Raw genomic sequence first — 17,118 nt, 5'->3', positions numbered from 1 at the left:
CAGCGGAGTCCTAGTTTGCCGCGATATTAGACGCCCGTCAGCGATAACGACGTGCGTCGTGCGTCGAACGTTGAATAAGTATCGCATAAATCTATACGATGTCCTTATTTTTCGCGAGTTGAGATGATAAACTTAACTTCGAGAGAGGACGGCAAGTTATTTGACTTGCGGCAACTCCGGACGAACTTTATTTACCTGTTTTTCGGTAATTGGTGGTTTGGTATCTCCCCTACGTATTCTCTTGGCATATCCGCGTGTCGCAGCAGGAAGGGGAGATGTGTAACGGGGCATAACGACACTTGCGGGGCTTTAGGTCCGCCGTAAGCGTGCGGCTTCGTCGGGATAGAACTAATGTTCGTCGCACGGGGTACCGTAAGCAGGAACAACGGATCCATAGCGACCGCGGAAAATCCGCCCGGGGGAAGAGGGGGAGGTGGTCGATGAGGGAAGTCATGCGGAAAAGCTTCGAACAGCTTTCGTGGGGATACTTTGCATGGGTGGATCACAGCTACGAGACATTTCGCAAGGGGGCTCGGACAACGCCACTTTGTGTTGCGAAGAAACACACGTTGAAGACGTTGAAACAATTCTAATAAAATTCTTATTAGTGAAATTTTTACTAGCGTTGAGAGAATCATCCTTCTCTCTCGAGAATCTTGACAATCGTCAGGTTACATACGTTCGAGGATCCGCGACGTCCAGAAAGCGCGAGTTCAGGGATGCGCGCATACCAAATCCGGGAGTCTTTGAAGATTCATACCGTCGAGAATCGCCGTAATCCGGGGGAGGAGGGCTTGCCGCTATCTGAGACCTATGAGTTTCTCAAATCTATGGCGCTTAAAATTCGCGGATTCTCAAGGATCTGACATTTGTATCTCGCGGAACCCTGTGGATGTAGTAGAAGCGCTCCTGCGCGGCGATATTTTCCCGGGCTACCCTGTATATACGTAGTGCACATATAAACGGGCTTCTCCGCCCGGAGTTTCCCGTGTGGGCGGAGGATTACGATACTGTATGGCTGAAACACGACGGGCGCACCCTTTGTCTACGTTGTCTGCTATCCTTAGCCTTTCATTTAAGGACCAGGTAATAGCTGTCGCTGAGCTGCACGTGATCCCGCAGTTTGCTGGAGACAGGGAGAATAAGAGAACGTATTTTACTTCGCGAGGATACTAAAGTTCGCCGGACATGCCGCCACATCGCCGTTTCCGAATTTATGCGCCCTGGGATCATCAGGTTTTAAGTAAACTCCAGGAGGAGGATCGGTGAAATAGATGAGATGTGGGACAGAAATAAACTCCTCTCGGAGACCGTTATGGCTGTGAGATTTAGCGCCGTTAAGTTTAATGAACTATAATTAGCGACATATGAACGTAATAAAGCTCTAATAATATAGGAATTTCTGAAAAGAATCTAGAATTTAGAGATGTTTTTTTTCTTAAAAGAAAAAATGTTTTGAGAACTTTTGTAGGTATTATTTCTTTAAAGATTTTATTTGTGAAATTTTCGATCGTACTATTAGTTTTAATCCCAAAATACCATTCTCTTTAATAGTTATTTGTGTAACAAGTGCGGGAAGTTGAGAATGGGACACGAGTGCGGAGTGGACGCACGAGTCGAAGGCGAGTTACACACCCTATTTTATATTACAAAGTGCGTGGAAAAGTGGCCTATTGCGCGCGCGTCATCTGTGCGACGGATGGCCGATTCCGCACGCGCGAGAGATTTCTCACTCGAGGCCGTGCGGGAATGAGATATTCCCGCACGCAGTGCGGGAATGTGCGGGAATATCTCATTCCCGCACGGGTTCGAGTGGGGAATTTCTCGCGTGGGGAATTGGCCATTTGTCGCACAGATGGCGCGCGCGTAATGGGCCACTTAAAGTCACTAGATATACAAAGTACCGCAATCCATAAGACTCAATGTATAAGGATTTTGGAGTCACAATGGCGTCGAAAAGTGCAGATAATGCACATTTTTGTTGAAGTGTGCACTTTAAATTCAGTTTCCCTAACCCAACGTGTGACAGCTGTGACATGTGACTTATCAACAACAGCAAAAATTATGCCAGGTTGTTGCGTAAAAGACTGTAAAAATCGCAGCGAGAAAGGTTTTCGTTTATTTCGCATCCCAAGCGGAAAAAACGACAAAGAAAGACGAGAAAAATGGATTAAATTAATAGGCAGAATATTGTCCAAAGTCTGTTATTTGTGAGGTATAGTTAATGAGTTATAATCGTGTGTGAAACATTGTGTATTGCAATAATAATAATAATTAGTAAAAATTACAGGTACACTTTGATGATAACCAATTTGAACAAGCTCGACAAGATGAAAGAAAACTGCTTCGCCCAAATGCAATACCAAATTTGTTGAGAAAACGTAAAGCAAAGAAAGGAAAATCTTGTAAGTTTTACACAATGCAATAATACTGATATATAAAGAGCTATACACATTATTTAAATTTTTTTATAATCTAATGTATTACTGTAATTTAATTTACTTAAATAAAAATTAATATGTGTAGATGATCATATTGAAACAATTAATACTGAAACAACCACTGCAATGATCCATACTGACATATCAATATTGGATACCAATACTACACTAAAATATGATATCAATACTGAAACAACGCATACCGAAGCAATCAGTACTCAAGCAATAGAATACGATACCAATACTCAAGCAACGTATATCGAAGCAATTAATACTGAAACAATGGAACATGATATCAACACTGAAGCAACTAATACTGAAGCAATGGAACATGATATCAATACTGAAGCAATAGAACATGATATCAACACTGAAGCAACTAATACTGAAGCAATGGAACATGATATCAACACTGAAGCAACGCCTACTCCAGCAACAAATGACATATTAACAGCATCAAGTACAATTAGTGAAAAAGAACAGATTAAGCACTTACAGATAACGTTGAAGAAAACGTTGCAGCAGTGCAGTTAATTGAAAAGAAAATTAAAAAAACAAGGTGATAATTTTGAAAAAGTATTTACAGAAGATCAACTAAAGTTTATCCGAAATAACACACAAAGAGGAGCATCGTGGTCTGATGAGACTATGAATAAAGCATTAAAATTATACGTGGCCTGTGGACAAAAAGGATACGAGGAAAGGCGTCGACAAAATTTGCCTTATCCAAGTATACGAACTATTCAATATCACATACAAGGCTTAAAATGTAAGCCAGGTATCTTAGAAGATTTTCTGCACATATTAAAAATAAAAGTTAGTATTGTATTGCATGTGGGTGCTTTTCAGTTAGCAATACAAGTCAACACAAATGTCGTTCTAATTCCAACCATTCTAATTCCATCATTCTAATTTCTCTTTCCAACATCCAGCAACAAGAAACAAAACACTACTGTGTCAACTTGTGTAACTAACTGGAAAGCACCCATGTATGTATGATACAATTATGTTATATTTTGGTTTGTATGATTTTACTTTATGGTTACATATAATTATGTACATACTTATTTATATACTTACTTTATGATTACTTATTTCTATAGCAACTATTTGCAATTTTAATTATTTGTTGTATTTATAATGTTTTCTAATTTTATTTCAAGTACAAACGTTTAACTCTCAAGAAAAACATGCAGTACTTGTGTTAGACGAAATGTCCATAAAACCTGGCTTGCAATACGACCATTCCATTGGTTTAGTTTTGGGTCGGCCAACAATGAAACTGTCAGGTGGATTTGACAGCTCTTCTCAACGAGCAACGCATGCTCTTGTTTTCATGCTATGCGGAATTTCCTCAAAGTGGAAGCAAACTGTCGCGTATGAATTTACAGCTAACTCCTTTTGTTCACAAGAAATTGTTCATATAATTACAGCTATTATTCAACGAGCAAATGATATTGGATTAAAAATAAAAGCAGTTATTTCAGATATGGAACCGTAAAATAGAAGTTGGTGGAGAAATATGAATATTACAGTTGGTAAATATTGTGAAATTAATAATTATATTGCACATCCATGCAATAATGAAGACAAATTATTTATCATGGCAGATCCAGTTCATGTATATAAAAACGTTGCGTGTTCGTTAACAGCGGGTAACAAATTTTATTTGGACGAAGTGCTTATCAGTAAATATAATTTACCGTATAATGAGATATCGATGGAACCTATTCGCGAAGTATATAATTTAGACAAAAAAGATTCACTAAAACTGTACCTACATCTGAAAGAAAGTGCCATTAATCCATCTCATTTTGATAAAATAAATGTTGCATTAAGTGTAGCATTATTAAACAATAGTGTTGCTGCAGCTATATCGTATCATATAGCTAATGGACGTATTGCAAATATACATACAACCACTGTTGGTTTCTTACAATTATGTATAAGTGGTTTAAAATTATAACTGGTCGATATGAAAAGCTGGCATTGTCCCATCTAAATGAAAATGTTTACAAAGATACTGTAATATTTCTTAAAGATTTTATGGAAATTGTTAGAGGAATAAATATTGGAGATGGAAAATGGAAACCATTTCAAAGTGGCTTATTACTTTGCACACAAACAGCTTTAGATTTGCAAGTTGAATATTTGGAGAAAGAACATTTCAAGTTCTTATTATTAGGAAGATTTACTCAAAATGCTATAGAAAATCTGTTTTCCATAATTCGAGCAAGAAAATCCGTTTCCGATGCACGCGAATTCAAACATACATTAAGACTTGTTTGTTTATCACAGTTTCAAGCTAACATTAATCGTAGCAATTACTCGATTATTGACTCAGATCATGTTGTTCAATACTGTAAGGAAATAAAAAATCGTGACTTAAAAAATACTTCTTTAGAAGTACAATGTCAGCAAAATATAGAAAATTTATGGGATGCAGAAATATATAAACCCTTGCTTGGAAATGAACAAAATTTAAGCGATGTTATTCAAACAGCTTTATACCACTTAACAGGTGCGTTATTATATAAAATTAAAAACAATTTCAAACATTGCGATCGTTGTTTTAATACACTTATAACCAATTATGACTCAAATAACAATTTAAGTTTTTTTTCTCGACTTAGAGAATACAAAGAAAATGTTTTAATATTCTCTACTGTAGATATTTATAACATTATACATAAGTGCGAATTATTATTTAGAAAAAATGAATCTAATTTAATTTCAAATAGGTTAAAAGTTGCACAATTTGTACAAATGTTTTTACAACAATATCCTACAAATTTCATCCCATCATGTCACAACATTATTTTTAAGTTGATAAAGACATTTGTAATATCGCGAAATCATTTTTCTTTAAAAAAAAGATGATAAAAATGTAAAAACAAATACTTTTAGCAGTAAAAGTTTAGCTATGAGAGCATACGTTAGAAATGTACAACATAAAAAAATAAAATTATGATTTATATATTATTTACTTTATTTTTTCATATTATACATGCTCCTTTTGACAAACATATAATTTAAACAGTCGCGTGAATAGGAGTCAATATGGCGGATGATTGCGGTACTTTGTATATCTAGTGACTTTAGGGCCACTTTCCACGCACGTGTGATATAATAGTTAGAATGATATATAGTTCTAAAAAGATTTTTAGTCTTACAGATAATTCTTGTTCGAAATTTTACATAAGTCTTCTTTTGTTTTAACGAAGTTTTGTCATATATTTAAGGAAGGGGATCCTGCAGTGACTGGCGAACTTCCTCGATGTCGATAATGTCAACCTTTCTAATTTTGTTTTCCCTATATCTGTCTTTGTCTAACGAAATGACATCTGTCCTTTTTTCGATTGCTCGCCATCTCTCGCAAGATCCGGCAAATACTGTTGCTGCTCTTCTTGTCATTCTGCATCCGTATTTGCATTACTAAAATAATTTTTCGATGGATCTTTTTTTGTACGCATTGAATCTTACTTCTACTTGCACGATATTATTCCTACATGTTTTCCCAAGGGCAGATGATAAACATTATGTATGTATAAACTGCAGAATTTTTGTTTTAAGTAAATATTGTCGTCAGGTGACAGCTGTATGTGCCCAAATAAGTAACATTTTTAATTTTTTGGTGTTTTTGATATAAAATTGCGTTTTCTACCCTAGATTTGTGTGCGTACTTTAATTTTAGACCAAAAACTTGCAATTCTGTAAAGCCAATTAAAAGATCCATCGAAAAACGATAATGTCCCTTAAGGGGATCCTGCAGCCGTATGATTTACCGACATTATCGTTTTTCGATGGATCTTTTAATTGGCTTTATAGAATTGCAAAAATCTTTTACAGAATTAAAGTACGCACAAAAATCTAGGGTAACAAACGCGATTTTATATCAAAAACACCAAAAAATTAAAAATATTACTTATTTGAGCACATACGCATCTGTCACCTGACGACAATATTTGCTTAAAACAAAAATTCTGCAGTTTATACATACATAATGTTTATTATCTGCCCTTGGGAAAACATGTAGGAATAATATCGTGCAAGTAGAAGTAAGATTCAATGCGTACAAAAAAAGATCCATCGAAAAATTATTTTAGTAATGCAAATACGGATGCAAAATGACAAGAAGAGCAGCAACAGTAGTTGCCGGATCTTGCGAGAGATAGCGAGCAATCGAAAAAAGGACAGATGTCATTTCGTTAGACAAAGACAGATATAGGGAAAACAAAATTAGAAAGGTTGACATTATCGACATCGAGGAAGTTCGCCAGTCACTGCATGTATTTCTCGGGAATAGAATGACAAAAATTTTACACAATGTGAAATGCTTGCTTTATAAGAGAGTCCTCCACTTCTATTTAGTTTCTAGACTCTGATACTTGAAACAAATAATTTCGTATTTTTTTCCTCCATGGTTGTATAATACTATAATATGAAAGAAGAAATAAAAAACTCCCAAATAATAAGTAAGTTTATTTTAATTTTGCATATGAAAATGCTCTAATTTGGAGATTTAATGCCTGGAAAATCAAGGTCTTCTCAGACCCTTAGGGAATATGTTTAACAATACTTGAGTAAATACTCAGTAATAGAACATATAATAATTATTTGTTACATAAACATAGTATGTAACATATATACAAAAATACAAAAATGATTGTATTATTTCATTATTTTTGTAATTAACTTATTAAATCCTAGGAGATTCCTGTGCGTTGTTCTGTTTTAAATTTTTGTAACTCTTAATCAAAATTTTTAGATTGCAATTAGTATTTAGGAGTAAAAAATTGCTCTTTCGAAAATCTAGTCGGCAATAAGGTGAGATATCTGGAAAAGTAAAGATTGAAAGTGGAGAAAAAAAGAGTAAATTTATCTTTTTAAGTAGAATTTTTGTTGTAGAGATCACGCAAATAATAATTACATTCAATTTATTCTACATTCAATTTATTCTACTTTAGTTACAAGAATTGCAAGCAGAAAAGCGCGTAGGGTCCTTCTGAGACTTAATGGATTAACGTAGAATATGCAGAATATATCTTGGTTCTCCATCATTTGATTGCAAGATTCTGATGGAATTTTCAACTGTTCCCATGAGTCCACGATATGCGTCCCGATGTGCGTTTGAACGCAGAGGTACGGTCGTTCTTGCACCAATACGCCGAGCGACAAAAAAAAACGGCGCGTATAACACCGCGGAATGACTAAATACATCCGCCGAGGGTGTATTCGAGATATCGAGTTGCCGCTCGATAAAATGCAAAACTACTCGCGGCATACACGGGAGCAAAAATCGCGCGGATACGCGCGGATATATCGCTTCGCGGAGGTAAAATATACGAGATAGCGCTCGCCGGTATATCCGCCGTCACGCCGCGCCGTCACGTGCGTTAGGCGATATTTGTCGCACGTGACCAAGGAGCCGCCGCGCCCGCCGCTGATATCTTCTCGCGACGGGCTCCTTCCGCGACGGACGTAACGGAAAATCCATGGGTCGCGGAAGGAGCGGAATATATTCGCCTCTTTTATTATTCACACGAGCACGGAAACAATGTAAAAATTATATATTAATTATTTTACATTCAACGTGTTTTACAGCGAATATTTCGCGCGCAGCACATAAAAGCTACTACACAGCTACTACGCAGCGAAAAAAAAGCTACTACACATTACTTCCCCTTTATTTGCTACCGTAATAATTTTTGCACTCGTAAAATAACCGTTTAAAGAGGTAGTGGAAAACTCTCCGGTCAAGCGGTCAACCGTATCTAAATGTTTCGCCGGAGGCGAAATATTTTTAATTGAGAAGTACGATAAGCGGTTTACATTGCGCGACTTTTTAATTGCTGTAATTTGAAGCCGCTTAAATAGACAAAGTTTTATAATTTTCTCTTCACGCAAACGTAAATACCTCAAGTCTATGACAAAACTCTCTCCGTGCTCGGTGCAATAATCTATTCATTTTTTCTTATTTTGTTATTTTGTAAGCTTCGTCCAAGTTCACGCTAACGTGAAATCCGCAAGCTCATTCGAAAGCAACGTGAAATCCTTTTGAGTAGACCTGAGATCTGAGGGAAAAAGGGAGCAAGGGTGGGGCGCGGAGATAGTGGCGGGAAACGTTTCTACGGAGAAAGTTTCCGCTCTCCGCGGAAACTTTCTCGATCGAGCTCGACGCGCGAGCATTTGTTTTCCCGTCGTGAGCTTTCGCGAGCTTTCGGCAGGAAAGTCACTCGAGGGCGGGCGGCCACGGGCATCGTAACGCGCTACTGCTTTAAGCTATCGTGGCACTCACCCCTCCCTCCTGCCCGCATTTACCCTCGTTCTCCACTTTTGTCCCCCGTCGCGCCCCACGTTGGATTAAAATATCGGCGACGCCAACCGCGTCTGAATAATTCAGGACGAAAGTTCTGGTTGTTCGATCCCGCGAGAGAAGTCCTGCCAGGACGATCGGAAGATGTGATCGAGGTTCGTTTTTTGTGTTGCAGGTTTCGCCCTGATGAGAATCGTCGAGGTGTACAAGGAAATCCAGGATCAGGAGATGAACATCGTAAGTAGAACAGCTAGATTTTTAGCTAATTTTTAGAATGAGAAACTTACATCAAAGACTCGACAGGTTTTTCTTTTTCTTAAGAACTTTTCTCCGGCGATTTTCGTAGACATTTTCTTTATTGCAGGCGTTAACTTTTTAGTATGCAATATTCAAGTACTTACATACAATATAAAATTATAACTAATTTTCATTCTAATATGATATTCCTGATTCCAAGATCTCTTTAATAATATTTAATTAAAATTTTAATCCTAACAATTTATCAATAACGATATAATAAAATTTAAATAATATTTTTATTTGTCGGTCCTTTATATGGTTCTTTGAATCTTTTAAGGAAATTTTTGGATGTTTTTATTACGATCGAATAATATTCCGAAATATTTCTGTGGGATAGCTAAAAGCAGACGTATTGTCTGCCTCCCCATTTTTTCCGTCTATCTTCCACCCTGGCACCGTCCATTTCCGGGGATTACGTCAGACGGTCGCGTCTGCCAGGATTCGCAAAGATGTCCTTTGCGCCATCGTCTAGTGCCAAGCCTATCTAGTGGAAATTCACATTTCTCTTTGTTTGTTTATATATTTATTCGACGAATAAAAGAGATTCTTTTAACCGTGCGGCGTGCGTGTTTTTGAGAGTCGCTATTCGAATGTTGATAATCTCGGAAAAATATCAGATAAATGATGATAAATAATTAAACTCGCCACATTTAAGTAACAATTGCTAAATTAATTGCAAATATCTAATTGTTTAATAACAAAATAGTATTCCTCTGTCTGTAAACGTGGGTCTATGGCGTCCAAGCTAAAATAACATCTGCTCGTAACTTAAGAACTGGTAAATCTGCCTGTCTAGCTCCCTCCTCTAAAAAAAGTAGGTGAGAGAGGAAACTCAAGAGCCTGAGCTATTACGAAAGATAAACATATCGTCGAATACCGTGCAAGTCAAATCTCGCGTGGATATCTCATGCAGATCCACATTTACAAAATCGATATAGCCTTTTTCTATAAGTAACAATTTGGTGAATTATTTATGATAAGTGTTATTTTTTATCAAAATAACATTCCCTTAATAGTTATTTGTGTAACAAGTGAGGTAAGATGAAAATTCCCGGGTGCGGAGTTTACGCACGAGCCGAAGGCGAGTTTTCCTTCTAAAAAGTACCATTTCAAATAATTCAACTCTCTCCTTCTTGAATAATTAAACTTTTTTGATAATATCTATCTGTACTATTTTTTTTTCTTAAACACTTACCTCTAGAGTAAAAAACCTTAAAAGGATTTTTTTCTTTTGTATAGAAAAAAAATACAAAGAGTGATGGCAAATTTCGCCCATTTTTGGGACCTCGAATTTCTAACTTTATTTTCATGGCAAATAGTACTATTAGCTAAAACATTAATTCCAGTAAAATTTCAAGATGAGCATAGGCACGGTTTTGGAGATACAAAGGGATGAAAATACGGGATATCGAAAATTCGTATAAAGGTAACTTTGTCATTTTTTGAGATATTGTAAATCCGCAAGCGGGTGCTATTTCAGAATCGTTTGTACCCATTTGTACCACCGCCAGTTTTGTTTGTACCCTTAAAGGGGTGATTGTACCGAATTTTCAAAATTGGGGTAAGAGCTATCTTCGCCATTTTTAGAGATATTTTTAATTCACAAGCGGGTGCTGTTTCGGAATCGAGTACAAACGATTCCGAAACAGCACCCTCTTGTGGATTTAAAATATCTCTAAAAAATGACAGTCACTCTTATAAAAATTTTCGATATTCCGTATTTTTACCCCCTTGTATCTCCGGAACCGTGCCTATGCTAATCTTGAAACTTTACTGGGATTAATGTTTCATCTAATAGTACTATTTGGCATAAAAAAAGTTTGAAATTCGAGGTCCCAAATTTCGCCCAAGAAATGGGCGAAAAAACAGGTCTTTTTGCCATCACACTTTTGGTAATTTTTTAGAAAAAATCACACAGCTCGGATGACCTTCACCTTGACATGTGTTATAGAGGGTTTATTCCTGTGAGTAACTTTGCTTTAATCATGTGGCAGTCTTTTATAATTTCTGAGATACTCGCGGAAAACTAAAATTCTTTTTTTCAAGATATCGAGTTTAAGTTTTTTTAGTTAATTTAAAGTAAAAAATATATAACTAACAATAAGATATAAAACTAAGATTAAAGAAAACATTAAGATGTCTTAGAATGTTATTTTCTTACAGCTTTCTTATATTTTTCATATTTGTATGAAAAGTGTATGTGTGGATGCAGTGGATTCCGCCCCCCCCCCCACCCGCAGGGGGCTCTACCTAAAAAAGAACTAGTTAGGTACTCAACCCAATTATTGTGTGGGTGGATTACATGTGTGTTATCCACCCACACAACAATTGGGTTGGGTTAGATTAGTTTTCTTGGAGGTGGAGCCCTCGCAGGGGAGCGGAACCCGACGCTGCATCCACGCATACACTTTTCCATCCACACAACAATTGAAGGGGTAGATTTCGCTTTGCATTGATTATCATAAACATATCGATATAAAGTATAAACTTATATGTAAACATCGTAATAGTGAGAAGTATTCAGGGACCGATATACATATTGAAACTACATATCGCTTAAGGTCTCTTATATGAAATAATGCTATACTTATAGGTATCTCAAAAAAAGAATTTTAGTTTTTCGCGAATAATTCGGTAACTATAAAAGATAGAAATATGATCTATAAGACGAAAATTGAGTTCGTCGAGAATGTCGCCGAGATTTAAAGATTTCCCCAAGTTTTGTCTCGATATCTTGAAAAAAAAAAAAAAAGAATTTTAGTTTTTCGCGAATAGGTATATCTCAGAAACTATAAGAGACTGCTACATGGTTGTTAAAGTAAAATTACTCAGGAATGAACCCTTCATAACATATCAAGGTCAAGGTCATCCGAGCTGTGTGAGTTTTTCTAAAAAATTACTCTTTAAAGAAACTTATCTTTTTCCTTTATTCTTATTCAAAGTTTATTAAAAATAAAGTATTAAATAAACGATGTTTATCAAAATGATTATAAAATCGTCAACTACAATGTGAACAGATATTTTTTCAGATCTTTTTCAATACTCTAAGATAGAGAAAATAGCATCGGACATGACAGATTCACGTTTACAACTCGAGGGTCCCAAAAAACGTTTACAGCCCGATGGTTATTTAGAATTGATATTACCATTTTCTATCTATCTTTTTGACAACTGAAGAAAGCATTTTCTTTCATCTTTCTCTCTCTCTCTCTCCTCTCTCTCTCTCTCTCTCTCTCTCTCCCTCTCTCTCTCTCTCTCTCTCTCTCTCTCTCCTCTCTCCTCTCTCTCTCTCTCTCCTCTCTCTCTCTCTCTCTCGTCTCTCTCTCTCCTCCTCTCGCCTCTCATCTCTCTCTCTCTCTCCTCTCTCCTCTCTCTCTCTCGTTCTCTCTCTCGTCTCTCTCTCTCTCTCTCTCCTCTCTCTCTCTCTCTCTCTCTCTCTCTCTCTCTCCCTCTCTCTCCCTCTCCCTCTCTCCTCTCCTCTCCCTCTCCCTCTCCCCTCTCCCTCTCCCTCCTCTCCCTCTCCCTCTCCCTCTCCCTCTCCCCTCTCTCTCTCTCCATCGCCGATGACACCCTATAGAACGGTTCTACGGTACGCGGAAGTTCGCAGGAGCCTCTTTGATCCTGCGGCTCGCCTCCGCTTGGCTCGAGGGCGACATTACATCCCGCAGGCGTTTCGTTTGAACATGAAATCTCATTGCGACCATAACGACATGTGGTTATTACGACTTTACAACTCTCTCTTTCTCTCCCGCTTTCCCTCGCACACACGTTGCCGTCGCATTTTACAATTTCATTCCGGCCGACCTCTCCAGCGACCTAATCCAATCTAATCCGCAAGTAAGTTAAAAATATACCCTTCCTGTTGCACTAATTAAGTAACGTTAAGTTTGGTGTAGCTTTTTCCCGCTAAAGTACAATGAAATTTTGTTGGTTGTTTTTGCGCACACAATATGTTTACGCAGACTGCGACTACTACGTGGAATGTTGAAAGCAAAGAGATGTTACAGAAACTTTTAATTTTTTATATTAAACAAGTTGGTAGCGGTATAAACACGAGAAACTACAATTTCATTAAAGTAAAGTTTTCTTGGAAAATTAAACGAAGAATAAACTTTTCTTGTATATCTTCGTAATCTTAAAAATTCATGAAAAGGCTTTCGTACTCCTTTGAATATTAGAACTTTTATAAACATTAGAACTACGCACAAAATCGGTCGAGTGAAGTAAATGACGAAATAGTTGATTCATATTTGGGGGTGCTCCGAGGGTCAACGATCTCCGATTTCTCGGGGGATTTCCGAAGAAACAAACAGCCGCGTACGCGTGCTGCGTCACGATTTACAGATGAAAAACGCACTCCAGACGAAGATTATCTCGAGCACGACCGGAAGAAAAGAGCGGTGGAAGTGCCGCGCGGAAAGAGAAAGACGAGTGCCAAGTCCAGCGGGATGCAGGGTGGCGCGTGGAGTGAAACTCACGTAGCTTGCATTACTTTGCAGCTTTTTGGCGGACGTGTATCTCCGCAATAACTTCAATCGATAATTCCGCGAGATTCGCTAAAAAAGCTTCTTCTGCGGACATCTTTGATCCGCAATTGCAACATTTCTAATGATTTCTTCCCCTCCTTTTCAATGTTTGTCGTAAATATAATTTTAAAATAATCTGGAATAAAGATAAGATAAAAATCCGTTAATTCATCTTAGATGAGATAAAGATGACTTTGTTTTTAATTAATCTAGATAAAAGATGAGATAATTATCGCGATTTATCTAGATAATTTTTTAGATAATTTTGTGTTTATGAAACTATTTATACAAATTTATAAAAAGAATTACGCAGATTATAAAAGGGATATTAAATGGATATTAAATTTTATTTTAAGTTCTTATTTCTCAAAAATCAAAATTTTTTGAAAGTTTTATCTGATAAACGATTTCGACGGAGTACACTTACTTGCTCTGCTAAACTAAAAAGGCGTTCCACTGGCACCGACAATGTTTAAGAAAAATATTTTTAATTTGAAAAATTTATAAAAGATTAGAGTTTCCTTGATTTAGATTCCAAATACGCAAATACTTCGAACCACTAATAATTGTTGGTTTATTATTAATACTGTTTTTTTCCAATATTGTAGAAGAAATCTTTCCGCTACTATTAGAAGTTGATCTGTTTTTTAGTGTAATGACATTATTGCAGTATAAATAATTTACTTTTTCCAAAACTAGGTCTTTACACAAATTTATAAATATATAACGTTGGAATCCAATTTAATTTAAACGGCGGTAAAACGATCTTGGACAATTTTTAAATAAGATGACATGATTTTTTATTTAAAATTAAGATGAATACTTTGTATTTTTTATCTATATAAGATAAAGATGAATTTATTTCTTTATCTGGATAATCATCTAGATAATTTTATTTAAATAGTAAACACTGCTCCATTTCGAAAATTACAGACGTCTGGACTTAAAGATTTTATTACATTACGATTATTGTTAAATCATCAAACCGAGCTTAAATTATTTAATGCAATACCCTGTATTTTTTTTAATAATAAAGAATGATTTATCCAGTTTTACTAGTTTTTTAGTTTTAAGATTAATTTGGTCGCAAAATTTGGAAAATATGGATTACATTATTCCATTTCGGAAGTTTACGCTTACATTTTGTGCTTCTTTGTGACAATGTAAACACAGACACCATCGTTTTTTCTCCCGACTGCTGCCAACCTTCGGTTGTTGACGTCTTCCGCTATTGGCTAAAATTCGGTTCTCCGATCTGTCCGGTGACGCGACCGGAAGCCGGCACAAAAAAGTGTGTTCGCGCGTTCCGGAAGCGCTGTAATTTTCGATGTACGCGGCGAAGCGAGGTGAGACGGGGTGAGAAAACGACGGGGCAAACTAAAATGCGCGGTAAAAGACGCTCGTTCGCTCGTCCCAACGCGGACTCAACATGGCGTCGGTCGCTCACAATCAGATCTAAAGAGCGCAGAATTTCCCAATAAAAATCGCCGGCGTTCCCTAAAAGCTCGCGGATTAAATTCACGGTGCATAGAGATTCGCGTGTTCAACGAGGGGGCGGGTAGGGGCGGAATAAAAAAAGCGGATAAAAAAAGACGGATTTCCCTCCCCCTCTCTCTTGCCACGCACCGCCGCCATAGCAACGGGCGGCTGCAATCCGCCTACCTTTGAGCGACGCACAAAAAGCGAGGCGAAGGGTGCTCGAACTGCAAAACAAACAACTTGTTCGTGAAACGCGAGCGTTGTGGAGAACGGGGTGCGGCGCGGGCGGCTGGCGAGGAGGGTTGCGGCAGGAGAACAGGGTGGCTCTCGAAGAAACGCCGACGTCGGACGACGTTGGAAGGGCCGAGGATGAGAGGGGTTCGAAAGGGTTAATACGCTGATGGAACAAAGTGGCTGGCAAACACGGAGGCATATCATTATCGCGGCCGGAAAATCGTGCTCTGCGAACGTGTCTCGGCGCGTGTTTGACCGGATGGAAAATGGGAGAATGAGGAATAGTGATTTGATTGCGGAGGAGAGGGTCTAAGGGATGATCGAGCTCGGGCAGCTTGATTCCCGGCGTGAGTTGAATTTTCGAGTCGAGATTTCGCGCCGGTATGTCGGGATCTCTCGTCTCGGCGGTCGCCGAACAGACTGGATTGGCGAAAATCGAAATGTCGGGTCTGCCGGAACTTTGGTAGCCAAGTTCGGCGAACGCATCTGGAGAGCTAGATTCGATTTCCCATTTATTTATACGATTATGTCTGCTCTGCCATGCTGTGGCGCAATTGCGCTACGCTATTGTGTTCGCGCACCACGCCGCTTCTTCTTCTAATTGCGCTCGAAATATTGTTCGTCATTTACTTGAGTTTTTATGTTCTACCGCGACTCGTATTACGCTATTATTGTATTGTTGAGATAAGGCAAGATGCGTAGGAGGATTCCCAACAAGAAGGAAAAGGAAGAGAGAGGAAGAAGGGAACCGACGTTAGCTAGGGAAGAGAGAGAGGAGACGAGGACAAGAGAGAGAGAGAGAGAGAGAGAGAGAGCAGAGAGGGAGAGAGAGAGAGAGAGAGAGAGAGAGAGGAGAGAGAGAAGAGTAGAGAAGAGACGAGAGAGAGAGAGAGAGAGAGAGAGAGGAGAGAGAGAGAAGAGAGAGCTGCGAGAGAGGAGAGAGCGAGAGAGAGATAGAGAGCGAGAGAGAGAGAGAAGAGAGAGAGCGAGAGAAAGAGAGAAAGGAACAGAGAGAAAGAGAGAAAGAGAAGAAAGAGAGAGAAAGAGAAAAGAGAGAAAGAGAAAAGAGCAGAAAGAGAGAAAGAGAGACAGAGAGAAAGAGAGAAAGAGAGAAAGAGAGAAAGAGAGAAAGAGATGAAAGAGAGAAAGAGAGAAAGAGACAGAGGAGAGAAAGAGAGAGACTCCCCCTCTCATCCTCTCCCGCTTCCCTCGCCACTCCACATCTCCTCGCCCTCTCAGTCTCCCTCTATCTCTCCCTCTCTCTCTCTCTCTCTCTCTCTCTCTCTCTCGAGCGCGTCGTCGTCGTCCTTGTCATTGCCGCGTTTTCCGTCGGAATGCATTCAACCGAAAACCACTCCTGCAAGTATAAATTAGGTCTGGCTCGGGAGAGACTCGTAAAATGCCTAAACAACTCACATAGAGCGAACCTGAGACGGCGAAGAAATAAACAAACATCGCTCTCTCAACACCAGCCGCGAGGACACTAAGATCATCTTAATCTTTTCGTCTCTAGACCACTTTTAAATGCCGGAAGGGCGCTGTCCGTTAATTATTTCTTACTTAAAAAGATCACTTTATTATATCTGTTTTAATTTACGTGAACAAACCACTCAAGTTCACGTTAATTTCCCAAATGGATATTACTTTCGGGACGATGAGACAAAAGCGCGACATTAGGACATTATATAAAGCAAAATATTATTAATATTGTATAAAGATAACATTATTTATTGTGTAAAAATAGTATAAGATATGATTAAATAATATTATTATATGACATAATATATTATAAGTAATATACATATAATTAGAAAATATTATT

At 37.9% G+C, this 17,118-nt stretch overlaps 1 protein-coding gene across 2 annotated transcripts in view; it reads left to right on the top strand.

The window, feature by feature from the left end:
- Irsp53 (Insulin receptor substrate 53 kDa) overlaps positions 1-17,118 on the top strand; it is a 132,586-nt gene that overhangs the window by 102,669 nt on the left and 12,799 nt on the right. For both annotated transcript variants that reach the window (XM_071792749.1, XM_071792750.1), the window contains exon 5: positions 8,933-8,994. In XM_071792749.1, coding sequence (XP_071648850.1) covers positions 8,933-8,994 — 62 coding nt within the window. The remainder of the gene's footprint in view (positions 1-8,932; positions 8,995-17,118) is intronic.

Source organism: Temnothorax longispinosus, chromosome 11 (assembly GCF_030848805.1).
Source record: "Temnothorax longispinosus isolate EJ_2023e chromosome 11, Tlon_JGU_v1, whole genome shotgun sequence".
Taxonomy (NCBI): domain Eukaryota; kingdom Metazoa; phylum Arthropoda; class Insecta; order Hymenoptera; family Formicidae; genus Temnothorax; species Temnothorax longispinosus.
The sequence above is the reverse complement of the archived record's forward strand: the minus strand, read 5'-3'. Positions and strand labels throughout refer to the sequence as shown.